We start from the raw sequence: 14,744 nt of genomic DNA, 5'->3' as shown, positions 1-14,744 counted from the left end.
AACCTTCTTGTCTTGTTAATGGGTTTCTCGAGAAGTTAAACACTTCGCATAGCAATGTGAAATCTGATCATTTACGCAGCACACCTACAATAAATACGACATGAAACACGGCCATTTCCTTCTACCGATTTTGTGATTAGGGAAATCTGGGGAAATTAATATCACTTTAATTTATTTTTTTGCCATGTAGCAGACGCTCTTGTCCATGGCGATTTACAGGAGCACTTTCGTCATTCAAATTTGCACAAAATACATATGCAGATTTGAACTGCAAACGTTTTTTTTAAATTTAAATTCTTATCTATATATTATATCTATGTATTCTAAATGTTATTTTCGAACACACAATGAATAAAATCACGAATAACTCCCATTAGATGTAATTGTGTACCTTCCGCATTTTGCCAACTAAACAACGTTGCACTTCAAGCAAACCTCAGCTCGGTCTCTTTTGCATCAACTTTGACCCTCTCATTGGTAAATAAAGTGAAAGTTAATATACAGCGGTTGTATGGAACTGTATGTGATTCGTGAATCCAAAGCATTTTCTATGAATATGCTAAACTTTTAATACATATGTAGAAATACTTCAATAATGCCATGTGATTGGGTGTCTCTTCAGTCATCCACTTCCTGTACAGTGAACCAGCAGTTCGTTCACACCCTCATGCAATGTGTGTGCCTCTATGGAAATCAACGTCAGTCATACCAATTTGGCAAAGAAGACCAAACGGCCATTACTGTCAATGAGAGCCGCAGTGTAGATTGTGGACTATTCGGTTTTATATTTAGCAGGAAACAGGCATAGAAGCAAGTTCCACCAAGGATTTTTCAACGTAAGAACTTCGTATTCAGCTAGCCACAGCTGCTGAGAGCTAGAGGAGGTCAGCTATCAAGCTGAGATAGCTAACAAGCTAGACAGGTACTGTAGCTAGCTAAATGTAGTAAAGCCCAACGAGGCAATTCGATCTACGAGTATTTTACATTTTATATAGAGTAAACTGTGTACATTCTAGTTCGCGAACGTTTGCCAGCGACAACATATTCACAATCCAATGATAATCTTAGCCAGAGAGCGAACATGCTAGCTAGCTGAATATATTTGACTATCTGGGGAGGGTTTTGTGCTGTCAATTATGCTAGCTAACTACCTACTATTGATGCATTCTCTCACACAGCTTCCTTGGGCCAACTGGTGTGTGTCTGCTTGTACCAAGCTGTGTATGGCAATGCGGTGGGTAAAAGTCCCATTGGTCCCCGGGCTGGTCATGGCGGTGTTGTCGTTGCTGGCTGAACACTGTTGGGCGGATGGTGGGGGCCCAAACCTTGCTGAACGAGTTATTTGGGCAGTGAACGCTGGCGGGGAAGCTCACACAGACATGCATGGCATTCATTTTAAGAAGGATCCTTTGGAAGGAAAGCTTGGGAAAGGTGAGTGTCTAAGCATGGCTGAATCGCCATTTCCTTATTAGCTTCCTAGTTAACCTCTAACTTTGTATGATACTGATAGAGTTCCCTATTGCAAATGTGACTGCTAAATTTCAATTAAAAGCTAACTAGCCAGCTACACGTTAAATCTGTGTGAAATTAGCCACACGTTTAACTATTTGGCTAAAACCAAGTTAAATATTTACATCTGGCAGAGGGTAATCGTCTGATTGCAGATGTGTATTTTTCATAAATATGATATTTCAAGCTAATCGACTCATGCATGGTTTTGACTTCCGCAATTTAACCAGGTTAACCCAATGAAGAGTCAGCATTACTTTCTAGTGCCTCGCTCGAAAATGAAGCACCTCATGGAATAATAATTCATCCAACTGTGATGATAACTAATGATATTCAGAAATGTATTTCATCAAAATCAATCATTGGAAACTAATAACATGAGTAATTAATTAAAAGTAAAGTATGAGGTAAAGGATACAGTGATAACGTCCTATTTGATGTTGTATGATAGCCACTTTGCTTAGTTTTCATTTGATGAAAAACACTTCACTCAGAAGCGACATTTCAGATTGTTTCTTACATCCACTCTACTAAAACTAAAGACCAAATGGGTCTGTCAGGAAATATACTGAACAAAAATATAAATGCAACATGTAAAGTGTGTCTCATGTTTCTAAAATCGCTAGGCTACTCTTAACCGCTAGGCTATCTGCCGCTAACTTGCCAGAACAGATAAGTCATTCATATTTGAACATGCCAAACCATGGTTAGGCAGAAAGTTTGCATCTCACATTTTTTACATTACTTTATCAGTCATAAAAATGCATGCACTATTTGCCTTGTTTGCAGCATTTGTGTGCAAATACAGTACAATAAAGTAAATGTATGCAGGCATCACTGTTCCAGTAGATGGGTAAGCAAATGGGTTTGTATTGTGTAAGCTTATGTGAGTAGTGTTGGGTGCAAATGCGACTCAATTGCTTATAAATCGACAACGTAGTAAACAATCTACTCTTTGTATTTCCCTCTAGCATCAGATTATGGAGTCCGTCTGCCCATATTGCGTTCTAGTCCTGAAGACCAGGTTCTCTACCAGACAGAACGCTACAATGAGGATACTTTTGGCTATGAAGTGCCAATTCGTGAGGAAGGAGACTATATACTAGTCATGAAGTATGCAGAAGTCTACTTTGCACAGTCTCAGCAGAAGGTATGACAGCCATCCAATCAAATCATCATAATATGTTTTCTGTTTAGATCTCAAAGTTCTGTCCAGTAAACTGTTATTCCAGTAAAATGTTATTCTAATTTGGCAGCAAAGATTGTTGTTCAACTTAGATGATGATGTTGATAGTCTCAACATTAACAAATAATTCCAACAGATGTTTTATTGCAAGGTAATGATTATAGTAATCTAAATACTTCTTACAGTACACTTAGGACTGAGGATTTCCCATGCTATTTTCTTTCTTTATTTGGTATTTTCACCCCCTTTTTTTCCTCCCCAATTTCGTGGTATCCAATTGGTAGTAGTTAGTCTTGTCTCATCACTGCAACTCCCGTACGGACTCGGGAGAGGTGAAGGTCGAGAGCCATGTGTCCTCTGAAGCCCATCCAACCCGGAAACCAGCCGCATCAATGTGTCAGAGGAAACACCGTACACCTGGCAGCCTTGTCAGCGTGCACTGCGCCCGGCCCGCCACAGGAGTCGCTAGTGCGCAATGAGACAAGGATATCCCTGCTGGCCAAACCCTCCCCTAACCCGGACGACGCTGGGCCAATTGTGCGCCGCCCCATGGGTCTCCCGGTTGCGGCCGGCTGCGGCAGAGCCTGGACTCGAACCCAGAATCTCTAGTGGCACAGCAGCCTTAGACCACTGCGCCACACGGGAGGCCTCCCATGCTATTTTCATGTTGTGAATCTGGCTGACTGAAATTATCCTTTCTACAGGTATTTGATGTGCGTCTTAATGACCATGTGGTGGTGAAAGACCTGGATATCTTTGAGCGGGTCGGTCACAGTACAGCTCATGACGAAATAGTGCCCTTCTCCATACGCCGCGGTAAGCTGAGTGTCCAGGGAGAGGTGTCCACCTTCAATGGCAAGCTCACTGTGGAGTTTGTCAAGGTGAGTTGAAGTGTGTCAGTGAATATTGTTTTTTCCTCTCCTCCTGACTCATTAAAAAAATCAGAAGTGTCCTCAAGTTAAACGATCAAGCACAAAATGTACTATTACCTACATTCAACTCTAAATGTGTGTTTGTTTAGGCTTTTTCTATGCCATTAATATTTTTTACAAATAATGGTAGGATAGTGTTTTTCAAAATGTTCATTTGACACGTGGCTTTATCTGCTGGGAACTGATAACCTGCCCTGTGTTTTCTCAGGGTTATTATGACAACCCCAAGGTCTGTGCTCTGTATGTGATGAAAGGGACATTAGATGGTGAGCCTCATCAGTCTTAACAGGAGAATATTCAACAGTGCCAGTAAAAAATTGCATTCTCTAAGATGTTGTCTTTATAATTCTGAAATTCTTTAATGAATTGTAATGGCATGTTGTATTATTATGGAATATTTGCTTTTTTTTTTTTGTTGTCCCATTCATTTTCAATAACATTTTTAATTTGCTCCTGGATCAATTAATTGTATGCACAATCCAGTCTAAAGTTATCACAATCTCTCATTGTCCTCAAGTTCTGTATGACAAAATGTTATTACCTTTCTATTTTCACTTACACTATCTTTAAACCCATAATCTCAGCCCCCTCTATATTTTCTGCATCTCAGATGTACCAAAACTCCAGCCTCACCCTGGACTGGAGAAACGTGAAGAACTTGAGGAGGAGGAGGAAGAGGAGACTGAGGTAGGCGAGGAGGGTGGGAAGAAGAGTACCTCGACAGCTCCCAAGTACAAGGTCCAGTCAGGCCCCAGAACGCCAAACCCGTATGCGGCCGACAATAGCAGCCTCATGTTCCCTATCCTGGTGGCGTTCGGTGTGTTCATCCCTACACTCTTCTGCCTCTGTCGGCTGTGAGAACATAAGTTCGAGGGGGAAACGGGGACATGAAGGACAAGAGACTGTGAAGAAAGGGGGGGTCAAAGTGACATCAAAGACACAAGGCAAGCATACAGATGGGAGAGAGCACAAGATCCAAGGGGAGAATGTTGATAAGAGGACAAAAAAGAGACCACAAATTTGGAATGCTGGGCAGGAGGCAGAATAAAATGCCTTCCTCACTGACTAAGGTCACACAGAGTAAAGGGAATGGAGAGAGTTTGTGTGTGTGTTGTACATCTGATACCTTTTCACCACGTGGCACATTACCACATCGCAAAGAAATAAGACAGGATTTCCCACTTTCAAACAAGGTTTCTCTTGTCTGGCAGGACGTGCCTGGGATTATACTGAGGGGTTCTGAAGTGTTAGTGGCTGTCCCTCTTTATATATACACTTATTGTTATTGCTTTGGATGAGGTGTGGCTTGGAGTGAAGGGAATGCAGATAGGCTGCTATGCTGATCAACAAAAAATCAGGCCCAGTATTTAGTCAGATGGAACAGGAGGTGAAATCATGAAAATTGACAGATTCTTACTAAATAAAAAATGAAAGATATTTTGTTTTAGAGATTGCGTTGTTGGTGGAGGTTAGGAGGAGATGGTTACCAATTTGATCAGTTAGGCTTTAGAATGTTGTTTTTGCTTGCTCTTTTTGACTTTTATTTCTGTGTTTGATTATCTCCCAACGTGCTGGTGTTTTAGAGCAAAAAATGTACTTTAGCTTTTGATATAAGATGTGCCATAGTCTGATGAAGACAACATGCCAGTAATTTCAACAAGTTCATACTGTTACAGCCTGTTCTTTGCAGCACATTGACATTTCATGTGCTGTTTTATAAGACTGCTGATGAAGTGTTATCACATTCAAGGTTGGTTTCACAATTCTGTTGCATAATATGTTTAAAAAATGCATGTGTACCTCAATGGGACTATCCCATGCTGTGCTGTTTCATATAGCTGATGCAAGTTTCCTCAAATGTGATCACAAGTAAGAAGTCCACTTGTTATGCTGGCACGCATAAATATCTGTCCTAGCAGGTAACTTTTGAGGCAACTAGACTATAACGTTATCAGAAATTGAATCCTTTGAGGGTTTACCTGGTTTTTAATCACATTGATAAAACCCTCTAACTTCTGTGTTTTCCACTTAACGGTACATGGCTTGGTTTGCAGCTGATGAAAGGCCACCTTTGAAAGGTTATGTGAAATAGTTCTGAGCGATTTGAGTTACATTGCCAACAGTGAGGGACCTGATAATTTAACAAATACTCTAGTGGGACAGGTCCTGAATCAGGAACATGTCTAAATTGACTCAAAGATGCATGTCCTTTGTCATGGTCACTGCCTTTTCTGCTCATTTTATGATTGTGCATGCCTTTTTGTTTCACCAAAGAGTGTTTTGTGTTGTAAAATTTTGTTTTATAAAACTCTTAGTAATCCTGCATTCATAACACTCTGTGATTAATATGATTTAGTTTTTTTACTCACATTGTGGGTGCTGTAGTGATGATTAAGTACTAGGTCAAGATAGAACGTAAACATAAGTTATCCAGATACAATTTTGTGTCATTAGGAGTTAATAACTGGAAGAGCCTAAGCGTTTTATTTTATTTAGTATTTATGTAATGTACTCCTTCGAGACACTGCTGGATTCTTTAAAATTATTGGAACATGAATGTAGGACTTACAATGTGAAGAACAATTGTGTGTATGCATAAATATTTAGTTATCCATGGCTACCTAGAGGGTTAGAAAGTGAAATGAGTTAGAAAGAACTAGTTATGTTGAACATTTGTTTCTAAGCAAGATTTTCAGTGGTATGCTAAATTGAAACTGGCTGTGACCAGAAAGCTTGAGAGTGGCCTTAAGAATTATTTTATTGCAATTTTGAAATTATGATCCCAGGGAAAAGTGTTTTATTTTTATTTTTTTTAAGCCTGCACACTTTTTAGAACTAATTTGAGTCGCTATTAGTCAAATCAACATGATGTAAAAACAGTGTGCTTGCACCAGTCTTAATCATGATCTATAGCCTATTCACTATGCACCTGTGCTTAGATATGGGTGTGTGCATGTTTCACTGTTGAATATTTCTCCTCTTCCCCGTCTCTCCATTAAATAGTTCAGTTTAGGCCAGTATTTTTGTCTCATCAATCCCTAGCATACCTTGTCTTAAAGTAGACCGCAGCATTTTGTTATTAGTCTCTAAGGTGTCCCAGTGACATCCTATATTCTTCCATACAGTTAGCCTGGAAGTCAGTAGCTGCATGTTTGCATTGTTTTTGTGTGTCCAATTGCCTCTGTATCAAGAACGTAGCTCTTTCCAAGAATGACACGTCTTTTACCAAGCCTTGTCTTATGTTCCCTCAAGCCTCTCCACACTTGTCGTTGATTTCACACTTGCTGAATACTTGACAAATAGTTGATCCAGGTGTTGTAAATCCCCTCACTCCTGAGGTTTCCCTCCATGTCCCATGCTGCTGGAAAATCAGCCAGGGGAGGTTACAATACTTGATAGTCAGCTGATAGTAGATAGTAGTTTGGTTTATTTGTTTGTTTTTTTATATAAAAATGAAACAATCCATAAATAATCAGAAGCACCTTTTGTTCCTTAGTTGAAAAACTGCAAAAAAAAAATAATTTTTTTGTTTGTTGGCTAATCGAAATCTACACAGTTGCGTGTGTATATACTGTATGGTACAATATCACACTTATTGTAGTGTGACAGCGGTTGGTTTTTTTTCATCAAAATATTGTTATTATTGAGGTGTTAGGTATTTTTATTAATGGTTAATTGTAAAGAAGACTGTGGCCTTTCTGCTGAGGATGACAGCCAGGCAAACACTGACTGTCAGGAAGAGAAATGTGATTAGCATAGTATGGAATTCTTTACATTTTATATTGTATAATTTAAGTAAGAAAGTGGGGTTTAATCTTGAGATATTTGCTAAATGATTAATAAAGATTTGTAGCTTTAACATTTCTCAGGATTGGTTTTATTTTTTGTATTTTTTTAAATTACCATGATTTAGCTAGTTTATTGTCAAAGCATTTGTCTGTTATTTGTGTGTAATTTTGTTTTGATTGAGTCATTGTTGCCTTGGTTTGAATACATTTGTTTTACCATTATCTGCTTTGAGGTTCCTTTTTTTGGTGTGCTTTTCATTACTTAATTGCATGGTTATTATTTATTTATTTTTGCCCACGAAAGTCCTAGTGTGCAAAAATCCTAACCCTACATAAGCTCACCTTGGATAAGAACCAAAGGCTTGCCGTCATATAGATATGTAGGCCTAAGTCTTCAATAATTACATTTAGCTGCATCACTCTCCCATTATCCCCACTGAGGTACAGACAGACAACAATCATACACTCTTGCGCTCCACACACAGTCACAATCACAGAGTATGTATGAATTCCTGTGAGAGTGATCAATGCCAATAAGGAATCCTATTCGCCTTATTGATTTCTCCCAACCCTGAGAGCTTCAGGTGGACTGATGGAGTAACTTGAGATGCCCCCCACCTTCCTCAGTTTTAGCTCTGCAAATAACATCTACAAAGTAGGAACTGCTGATAAATGCTGTCTCTTCTTAATAAATGTGCTATTTTATGTAACTGGTGTTTTAGCAAATAGTTTCTTTATAATTTATCCCATGTTCTACTATCCTTAGGGTTATTGCAGTACCCCGCCCTCAACTGAATAGTTCAACATGCTGTATCACTGAGATACTGCAGTCGTCACAAATAATGAGAACTACAATTATATTATATTTCTCTGGGGGGGGAATTGGGAAATGTATGGTCGGTAAGGATGAAATGGCAGTGATGCGTTTGAGAGATGATGAATAAAAAGCATGGGCAAACTTAACTACATTGGTATAGTGAAATCATTTTCATTAAGTTGTACCATACTTAGGTGTTCCCTGGTTGGAATTCCATTTGCCTGCAACCTAGGTTAAAGATGTTTTTTTTTTTTTTTTTTTACCTTGTAACGTTTTGGAACATCCCGCCCTACTGGTAACTATGGTAACCACCTACCGTTTTCAGCCAATTACAATCGACTGTTCTCAGCTTAGGTTCTCCATAGAGACGCTTCGCCATCTTGAATTTAGGGAAAGTTGCAGTTGACTAAACAAACACAGAACAACCAAGACATGAGCGACTCAAATTCTCGGAACGAGACGGCAGTCACAGTTAAAGGACCGGACACCGATATGGGGCTGGCGGCAAATTCCAGGGAGCGAAAGTCCGGTGGAGATGTGATGAAGAGACTCGAGTCGCAACGAAATCAAACGGATAAACAGCGGCCTGTTGTTACAGAGGATGAGCTCAGGGCGCTAGGAAGAGACATCACACCAGATGCAGATCCAGACACTGCAGTTTGGTGTCGTAAACAACTTCAGTGGGCATATGCTGACCTTTGATGGCCACTGGCATGCTGGAGATGTGTGCTTTTCACGACTGAATCCCGGTTTCAACTGTATCGGGCAGATGGCAGAGTGGGGTTATGGTATGGGCAGGCATAAGCTACGTACAATTAACACAATTGCATTTTATTGATGGCAATTTGAATGCACAGAGATACCGTGCCATTCATCCGCCTCATCACCTCATGTTTCAGCATGATAATACACGGCCCCATGTTACAAGGATCTGTACACAATTCCTGGAAGCTGAAAATGTCCCAGTTCTTACATTGCCTGCATACTCACCAGACATGTCGCCCATTGAGCATGTTTGGCATGCGCTGGATCGACGTGTACGACAGCGTGTTCCAGTTCCCGCCAATATCCTGTGGTCCTGTGTGGCTCATTTGGTAGAGTATGGCACTTGCAACTCCAGGGTTGTGAGTTCGACTCCCACGGGGAACCAGTACCAATGAAAATGTATGCATTCACTACTGTAAGTCACTCTGGATAAGAGCGTCTGATAAATTACTAAAATGTAAATATCCAGCAACTTCGCACAGGCCACAATCAACAGCCTGATCAACTCTATGCAAAGGAAATATGTCGTGCTACATGAGGCAAATGGTGGTCACTCCAGATACAAACTGGTTTTCTGATCCATGCCCCTGTCTTTATTTTTAAGGTATCTGTGACCAACAGATGCATATCTGTATTCTCAGTCATATGAAATCCATAGATTAGGGCCTAATTTATTTTAATTGACTGATTCCCTTATACTGATACCCAAGCTTTGAAGTTGTTGCATTTTATTTTTTGTTCAGTGTACATGTTTGGCCGAATCGAGAACGAAGATAGTATCGCCAAGTTAAGGTTGGTCGAAAATTCTGTGTACTACACAGTACTTAACCTGTAACTCCCGGTAATGGATACCAAAAATCTTTGTGTAAATCTGGTGTAACAATCTGTTGCTAGTATGGAGTGGATTGACTGGAGATGATGATAGATGTGATTTGGATAAGATTCAAGTTAATCAATGTAGCTATCTATTATTTTTCTAGCTCATCTAGCTAGTTAATGTGTTAACTAGTTGGCTAACTTGATGTGGCTGCAAACACTGCATACCTCGCTTTGTAGTGAGTCAGTTGACTTTAACTAGCTAGCTAAGTTTGCACCATTGTTTTGAGGAAGCCAAACAAAGAATCTGTGGGCATACCAGATTCCCTGTCTGTATGTGCTGCTTACTATGAATTTCCTTCCAGATTATCTATGTAAACCTGAGGACAATGTCTACAATATTGACTTCACACGTTTCAAGATCAGAGATCTGGAGACTGGGTCAGTGCTCTTCGAGATTGCTAAACCTCACAGCTGTGGTAAGTTTAAACTTTTCCACAACACTTTGCCACAACATAAGTGACAGATCTTGGATAGGCCACAGCTTAAAGGTATACTCAGCAATATGCCATCATAATACACACTGGGGTGACTTTCTGCTTATAGAAATCAAGCTGGGGTTGCTGTCAGCTTGAACAGGGCACCAGGCTCAATCTGTGAGACACCCCAGTTGCTGAAACCATTGCCATCACTGCTAACTGGTGGTGTTAGGTTGGGACACAAAACAACTGCTGAAATCTGCCACACATGACACTTGGCTCTTTACAATGTGGACTTGCCTCATTGGAAGGTATATATTGGGACAGCCCATAGTTTTGGGAGATTTGAGCATTAGTTTAGTAAGCAGGAAGTTGCCCTGCTGTGTATGTCATATTACTGAGTCTACTCCGAAGGGCCCCAGACTAAATTAATCTGTATTATTTCAAGTAAAACATAACAAGCCAAGTTATTCCTTCAATGATAATGAATGTAGTCCTTATGCAAATGTTGTAGCTGTAATTTTAGGTTTAAATCCGAGATGACCTTTGTCACTTATTTGGATGCCAATTACATTTGAATCCATGTTGTCTTTATCAGACCCTGAAGATGAGGAGAATGGAGATGGAGACGCCAGTGCTGGGCGCTTTGTGCGCTATCAGTTCACGCCAGCCTTCCTCAGACTGAGGAATGTTGGTGCAACGTAAGGCAGTGGATTAAACAGGAAACATCACATGCATTATCATTGTTAGAAGTCACATGACTCATCATTGAAAAACCACATACTTTGGTAAGGCCTAAATGTTCCATAGTATGTGCTTTCCCTTATGCTGACAAATTCTGAACTGTTTCGTTTGCTGGTGTGGCTTACCAGCACAAGAAACTAAGTCCTGCAGCTCCGGCAACCACCTAAACTACAACGAGAGAATTTGGCAGAGCACACAGTTGGGAACAACTATTGAAAGAATCATCCTACTTTTGGACTATAAAAAGGAATATAGATGGTCAATGAATAAATCTACCATTCAAGTAGTTGACGCAAATGAATGCAGATACCACCCACAGTTATGTTCAGCATGTCCCTGCTAGTATCTCAAGTGCCTCTTTCTACTCTGCTTTCAGTGTGGAGTTCACTGTGGGGGACCGGCCTGTTAACAGCTTTCGCATGATAGAGAGGCATTATTTCCAGAATAAAGTTCTCAAGAACTTTGACTTTGACTTCGGATTCTGCATCCCAAACAGCCGGAACACTTGCGAACACATCTATGAGTTTCCCCAGCTCCATGAGGACCTCAGTAAGTCTAATAGTAGTAGTGCATCTTTCTCACTTCGTCTATCAACTTTGTTGTAGCCTGTGTGTGTCCCTACAAGCTAAGGTTCAGACTGGCCAGAACATAGCTGGCCAAGTCTGTAAGTCTATACTATCCACATTCATACAGAGCCAGTCGGACAACTCTCGTTGTAAGGGGAGGAATGTGGATACTAGACAGTCAAATGGTTCCTCTACAGGTTGTTTGTTTTGGTGCGCTGAACAGCAGTAATTAACTTTTTTAGTCTGTGATATGTGTGTTCTGCTGTTCCTTATGAAGTCATTTGCAAACTGAATTTCCCTTATTTTTTGTCTCTTAAGTTGGCCTAATGGTGGAGCACCCGTATGAGACCAGGTCCGACAGCTTCTACTTTGTGGACAACAAACTGATCATGCACAATAAGGCAGACTACGCCTACGATGGGGGCCAGTAGTGTCTGAAGATTAGCTTCTTGTGTGCAATGCAACGCAGGGGTCACATTGCCCCTGAATACAACCATCATGTAGCTCTTTTGGGAACAGGAGTGTACTTTCTCCACTTCAGACATTCCAACAAACTTTACCAGCCCCAGGTTTGGGGAAAAGGACCATATCTACCTTCCAAACAGGTTGCTTCATTTATTTGATACCTCGTACGCATCTATTGCTTGGACTCATAGGAATCTCTTGTTCAACATTACAAAAGAGTGATTGACATGTTTTCCTTTGGCTTTTCTAATGTTTCCACATTTAAATGGTTACTGCTTATTTCAATCTGCTTTGAGTTCAGTATTTGTTGTAATATCCTTGTTTTTGAGTTGTATTATGTTTAGTCAACTGTTACCAGACAGCTCTACAGAGGGATAAGGGAACATTACATGATCCCAATCTGAATGTTAAATACCGGTCAATTGTAGCCCGTAAGATGAACAATGATTGAAGTTGACCAGGACTTGTTCTTTTGTACACACAAGGGTTGACAGATGGCACAATTGGATTGCAAGCAAATTACAACTGTGATACTACCTAATTTCATTGAACAATAGTTTGGTTCTGGTCATCAATTTTTAACTACTCATTCTGCTCAAGTAGCAATCGTGATCCTTTGCTATGTCTTTGTTCCTCAGATAGTGGGCTAAACTGTATATTCAGCTTTGAGACTAACAGATGCTCTGTTAATTTGACATCTTGCCTTGGTGTAGAAGCTGTATTATTCGTTTGGGTGTCCCATGTCACCCCTCTAGCTATATACACAGAGCACAAAACATTATGAACAACTGCTCTTTCCATGACTGACTAACCAGGTAAAAGCTATGATCCCTTATTGATATCACTTAAATCCATTTCAATCAGTGTAGATGATGGTTAAAGAAGGACTTTTAAGCTGAGACATGGATTGTGTATATGTGCCATTCAGAGGGTGAATGGACACGACAAAATATTTAAGTGCCTTTGAACAGGGTATGGTAGTAGACGTCAGGTTTGTGTCACGAACACTGCTGGGTTTTTCACGCTCAACATTTTCCTGTGTGTATCAAGAATGGTCCACCACCTAAAGGACATCCAGCCAAATTGACACAAATGTGGGAAGCATTGGAGTCAACATGGGCCAGGATTCCTGCGGAATGCTTTTGACACCTTGTAGAGTTCATGCCCTGACAAATTGAGGCTGTTCTGAGGGCAATGGTGGGCAGGGGGGTAGTAAGTGACGGACAACACCCCTGGTCTGTTACGTGTTTAGCATTTGTAAATGTGCTTGTAGTATGTTCGTGCCTGCTGGAGTTACACTGAGTTTTCCAAAACTAAATAAAACCTCCCACATGCGCCTTGTATTCAGACTTCTCAGCTCAATAGGCTTTGTTGTGTATGAGAGAAATCCATGTGAAGTCCAGCTCTGCTCCGCTACACATCTGTCCAACAACATGTCGAAAACTGGCTGGAAGAGATTTTTGTGAATTCATTCTAAGCAATCCCAGTCAGCTATAAAATAATATTGGTTACCCAGAAGTAAAATTAGCGCGAAATGTATTGTTTTACTTCTGGGGGAATGCCGTTAACAATTGATTACCTTGGTGCGAAGTCTCCTCCCTTGTAAACGGAAATGGCCAAATCTTCTTCCTTCCTTCTGCTAATTTCACCCGTGTTTATGGTCACAAAGCACATTTTTTGTTTTCATGAATATTTATGATAGACAATTTTGAGTTTGTATTTGTGGAATTTAGTGGAAACCGCTTATCATCCACACACAGGCTTTAAAAATCACAGCACCAATTTAAGAACCGCCTAAACCCAATCCTGCTGCTCGTAATCACATAATTGTACGTGAGTTTCGACATATTCTCGCCGTTTCCTTTGTCCACGAGAGGTTAGTTATGAAATTATAACTATACAGTTCATAATGACAAGTGGAAGGTATGTATCAGTGGAGGCTGCTGAGGGGAGGACGGTTCAAAATAATGGCTGGAACAGCACGAATGGAAACCATGTGTTTGATACTGTTCCACTCATTCTGCTCCATTCTGCTCCAGCCTATCATGAGCCCGTCCTCCCCCAATTAAGGTATCACCAAACTCCTGTGGTATGATGATGTGGCTGTTATGTTAACCACTTTAGAGACTTGTGATGTCTGTTCTTTACCTTTACTGATGGAAGGTCTGTGATAGCAGCCACCATTTTTTTTCTAATAGCACCACCAAATTAACACCAATTATGGCTTTTACAACACGGTTGCTACTGATATCATTTTTTCACTCTTGAAGTTGGACCCGCATACTGTGTAAACTGGAACCCCTTTGAATTTATTGAGCATATTGTACTTTTATTTATTGATGAATGTGTTTTAGGACAGACAAATTTCACAGTGATATTTTTATTCAACATTACTACAAAGATTACTGTCTTTTGAATGAAACATTTCAGGGACCATAGACTCAGGGACCATAGACTTGGTGAAGTAGAACTAGAAGCCCTCCTAACATTGCCTTTTATGTTTCGTTAAATGTTTCTGTTTCTGCAAGATGATATACTGCCAGGAGAGGGGGGAATAAAAAATTTAACAGATGTTCTGTATACATTTTGGCTTAAGTTCACTCAAACTCCCACTACACTAACTGTGGCGTACATTTATCCCCCGAAAGACTTCATTACCCATATTGCATTGCTATGT

The 14,744-nt window shown here is 40.3% G+C and overlaps 2 protein-coding genes across 4 annotated transcripts; both read left to right on the top strand.

The window, feature by feature from the left end:
- Positions 1 to 620: 620 nt before the first annotated feature.
- LOC139389441 (malectin-like) lies at positions 621 to 8,378 on the top strand. Of its 2 annotated transcripts, none has more exons than XM_071136202.1 (6): positions 621 to 922; positions 1,179 to 1,431; positions 2,481 to 2,659; positions 3,400 to 3,576; positions 3,836 to 3,893; positions 4,238 to 8,125. In XM_071136202.1, exons 2-6 carry the CDS (start codon positions 1,224 to 1,226, stop codon positions 4,483 to 4,485), a joined length of 870 nt encoding a protein of 289 aa, XP_070992303.1. In that variant the 5' UTR covers positions 621 to 922; positions 1,179 to 1,223; the 3' UTR covers positions 4,486 to 8,125. The 2 variants fall into 2 exon arrangements, with proteins under 2 accessions (XP_070992303.1, XP_070992304.1); XM_071136203.1 differs by having other exon boundaries at positions 623 to 836; positions 4,238 to 8,378.
- A 237-nt stretch (positions 8,379 to 8,615) lies between these two features.
- On the top strand, positions 8,616 to 13,410 carry LOC139389612 (protein unc-119 homolog B-like). 2 transcript variants are annotated; one of them, XM_071136460.1, is made up of 5 exons: positions 8,616 to 9,020; positions 10,179 to 10,292; positions 10,891 to 10,993; positions 11,413 to 11,585; positions 11,921 to 13,410. In XM_071136460.1, exons 1-5 carry the CDS (start codon positions 8,870 to 8,872, stop codon positions 12,031 to 12,033), a joined length of 654 nt encoding a protein of 217 aa, XP_070992561.1. In that variant the 5' UTR covers positions 8,616 to 8,869; the 3' UTR covers positions 12,034 to 13,410. The 2 variants fall into 2 exon arrangements, with proteins under 2 accessions (XP_070992561.1, XP_070992562.1); XM_071136461.1 differs by lacking the exon at positions 8,616 to 9,020 and having other exon boundaries at positions 10,030 to 10,292.
- The last annotated feature ends 1,334 nt before the right edge of the window (positions 13,411 to 14,744 follow it).

This window comes from Oncorhynchus clarkii, chromosome 30 (assembly GCF_045791955.1).
Source record: "Oncorhynchus clarkii lewisi isolate Uvic-CL-2024 chromosome 30, UVic_Ocla_1.0, whole genome shotgun sequence".
Classification (NCBI taxonomy): Eukaryota; Metazoa; Chordata; class Actinopteri; order Salmoniformes; family Salmonidae; genus Oncorhynchus; species Oncorhynchus clarkii.
The sequence above is the reverse complement of the archived record's forward strand: the minus strand, read 5'-3'. Positions and strand labels throughout refer to the sequence as shown.

What these genes read in the sequence shown, in the direction of transcription:
- LOC139389441 (XM_071136203.1), top strand. Translation starts at nt 1,224, where the DNA reads ATGGCAATGCGGTGGGTAAAAGTCCCATTGGTCCCCGGGCTGGTCATG. An exon ending in GGAAGGAAAGCTTGGGAAAG is followed by an intron (nt 1,432 to 2,480) that starts GTGAGTGTCTAA and finishes ATTTCCCTCTAG; the next exon opens with CATCAGATTATGGAGTCCGT. An exon ending in GATGAAAGGGACATTAGATG is followed by an intron (nt 3,894 to 4,237) that starts GTGAGCCTCATC and finishes TCTGCATCTCAG; the next exon opens with ATGTACCAAAACTCCAGCCT.
- LOC139389612 (XM_071136460.1), top strand. Translation starts at nt 8,870, where the DNA reads ATGCAGATCCAGACACTGCAGTTTGGTGTCGTAAACAACTTCAGTGGG. An exon ending in GATGGCAGAGTGGGGTTATG is followed by an intron (nt 9,021 to 10,178) that starts GTATGGGCAGGC and finishes ATTTCCTTCCAG; the next exon opens with ATTATCTATGTAAACCTGAG. An exon ending in CCAGCTCCATGAGGACCTCA is followed by an intron (nt 11,586 to 11,920) that starts GTAAGTCTAATA and finishes TTGTCTCTTAAG; the next exon opens with TTGGCCTAATGGTGGAGCAC.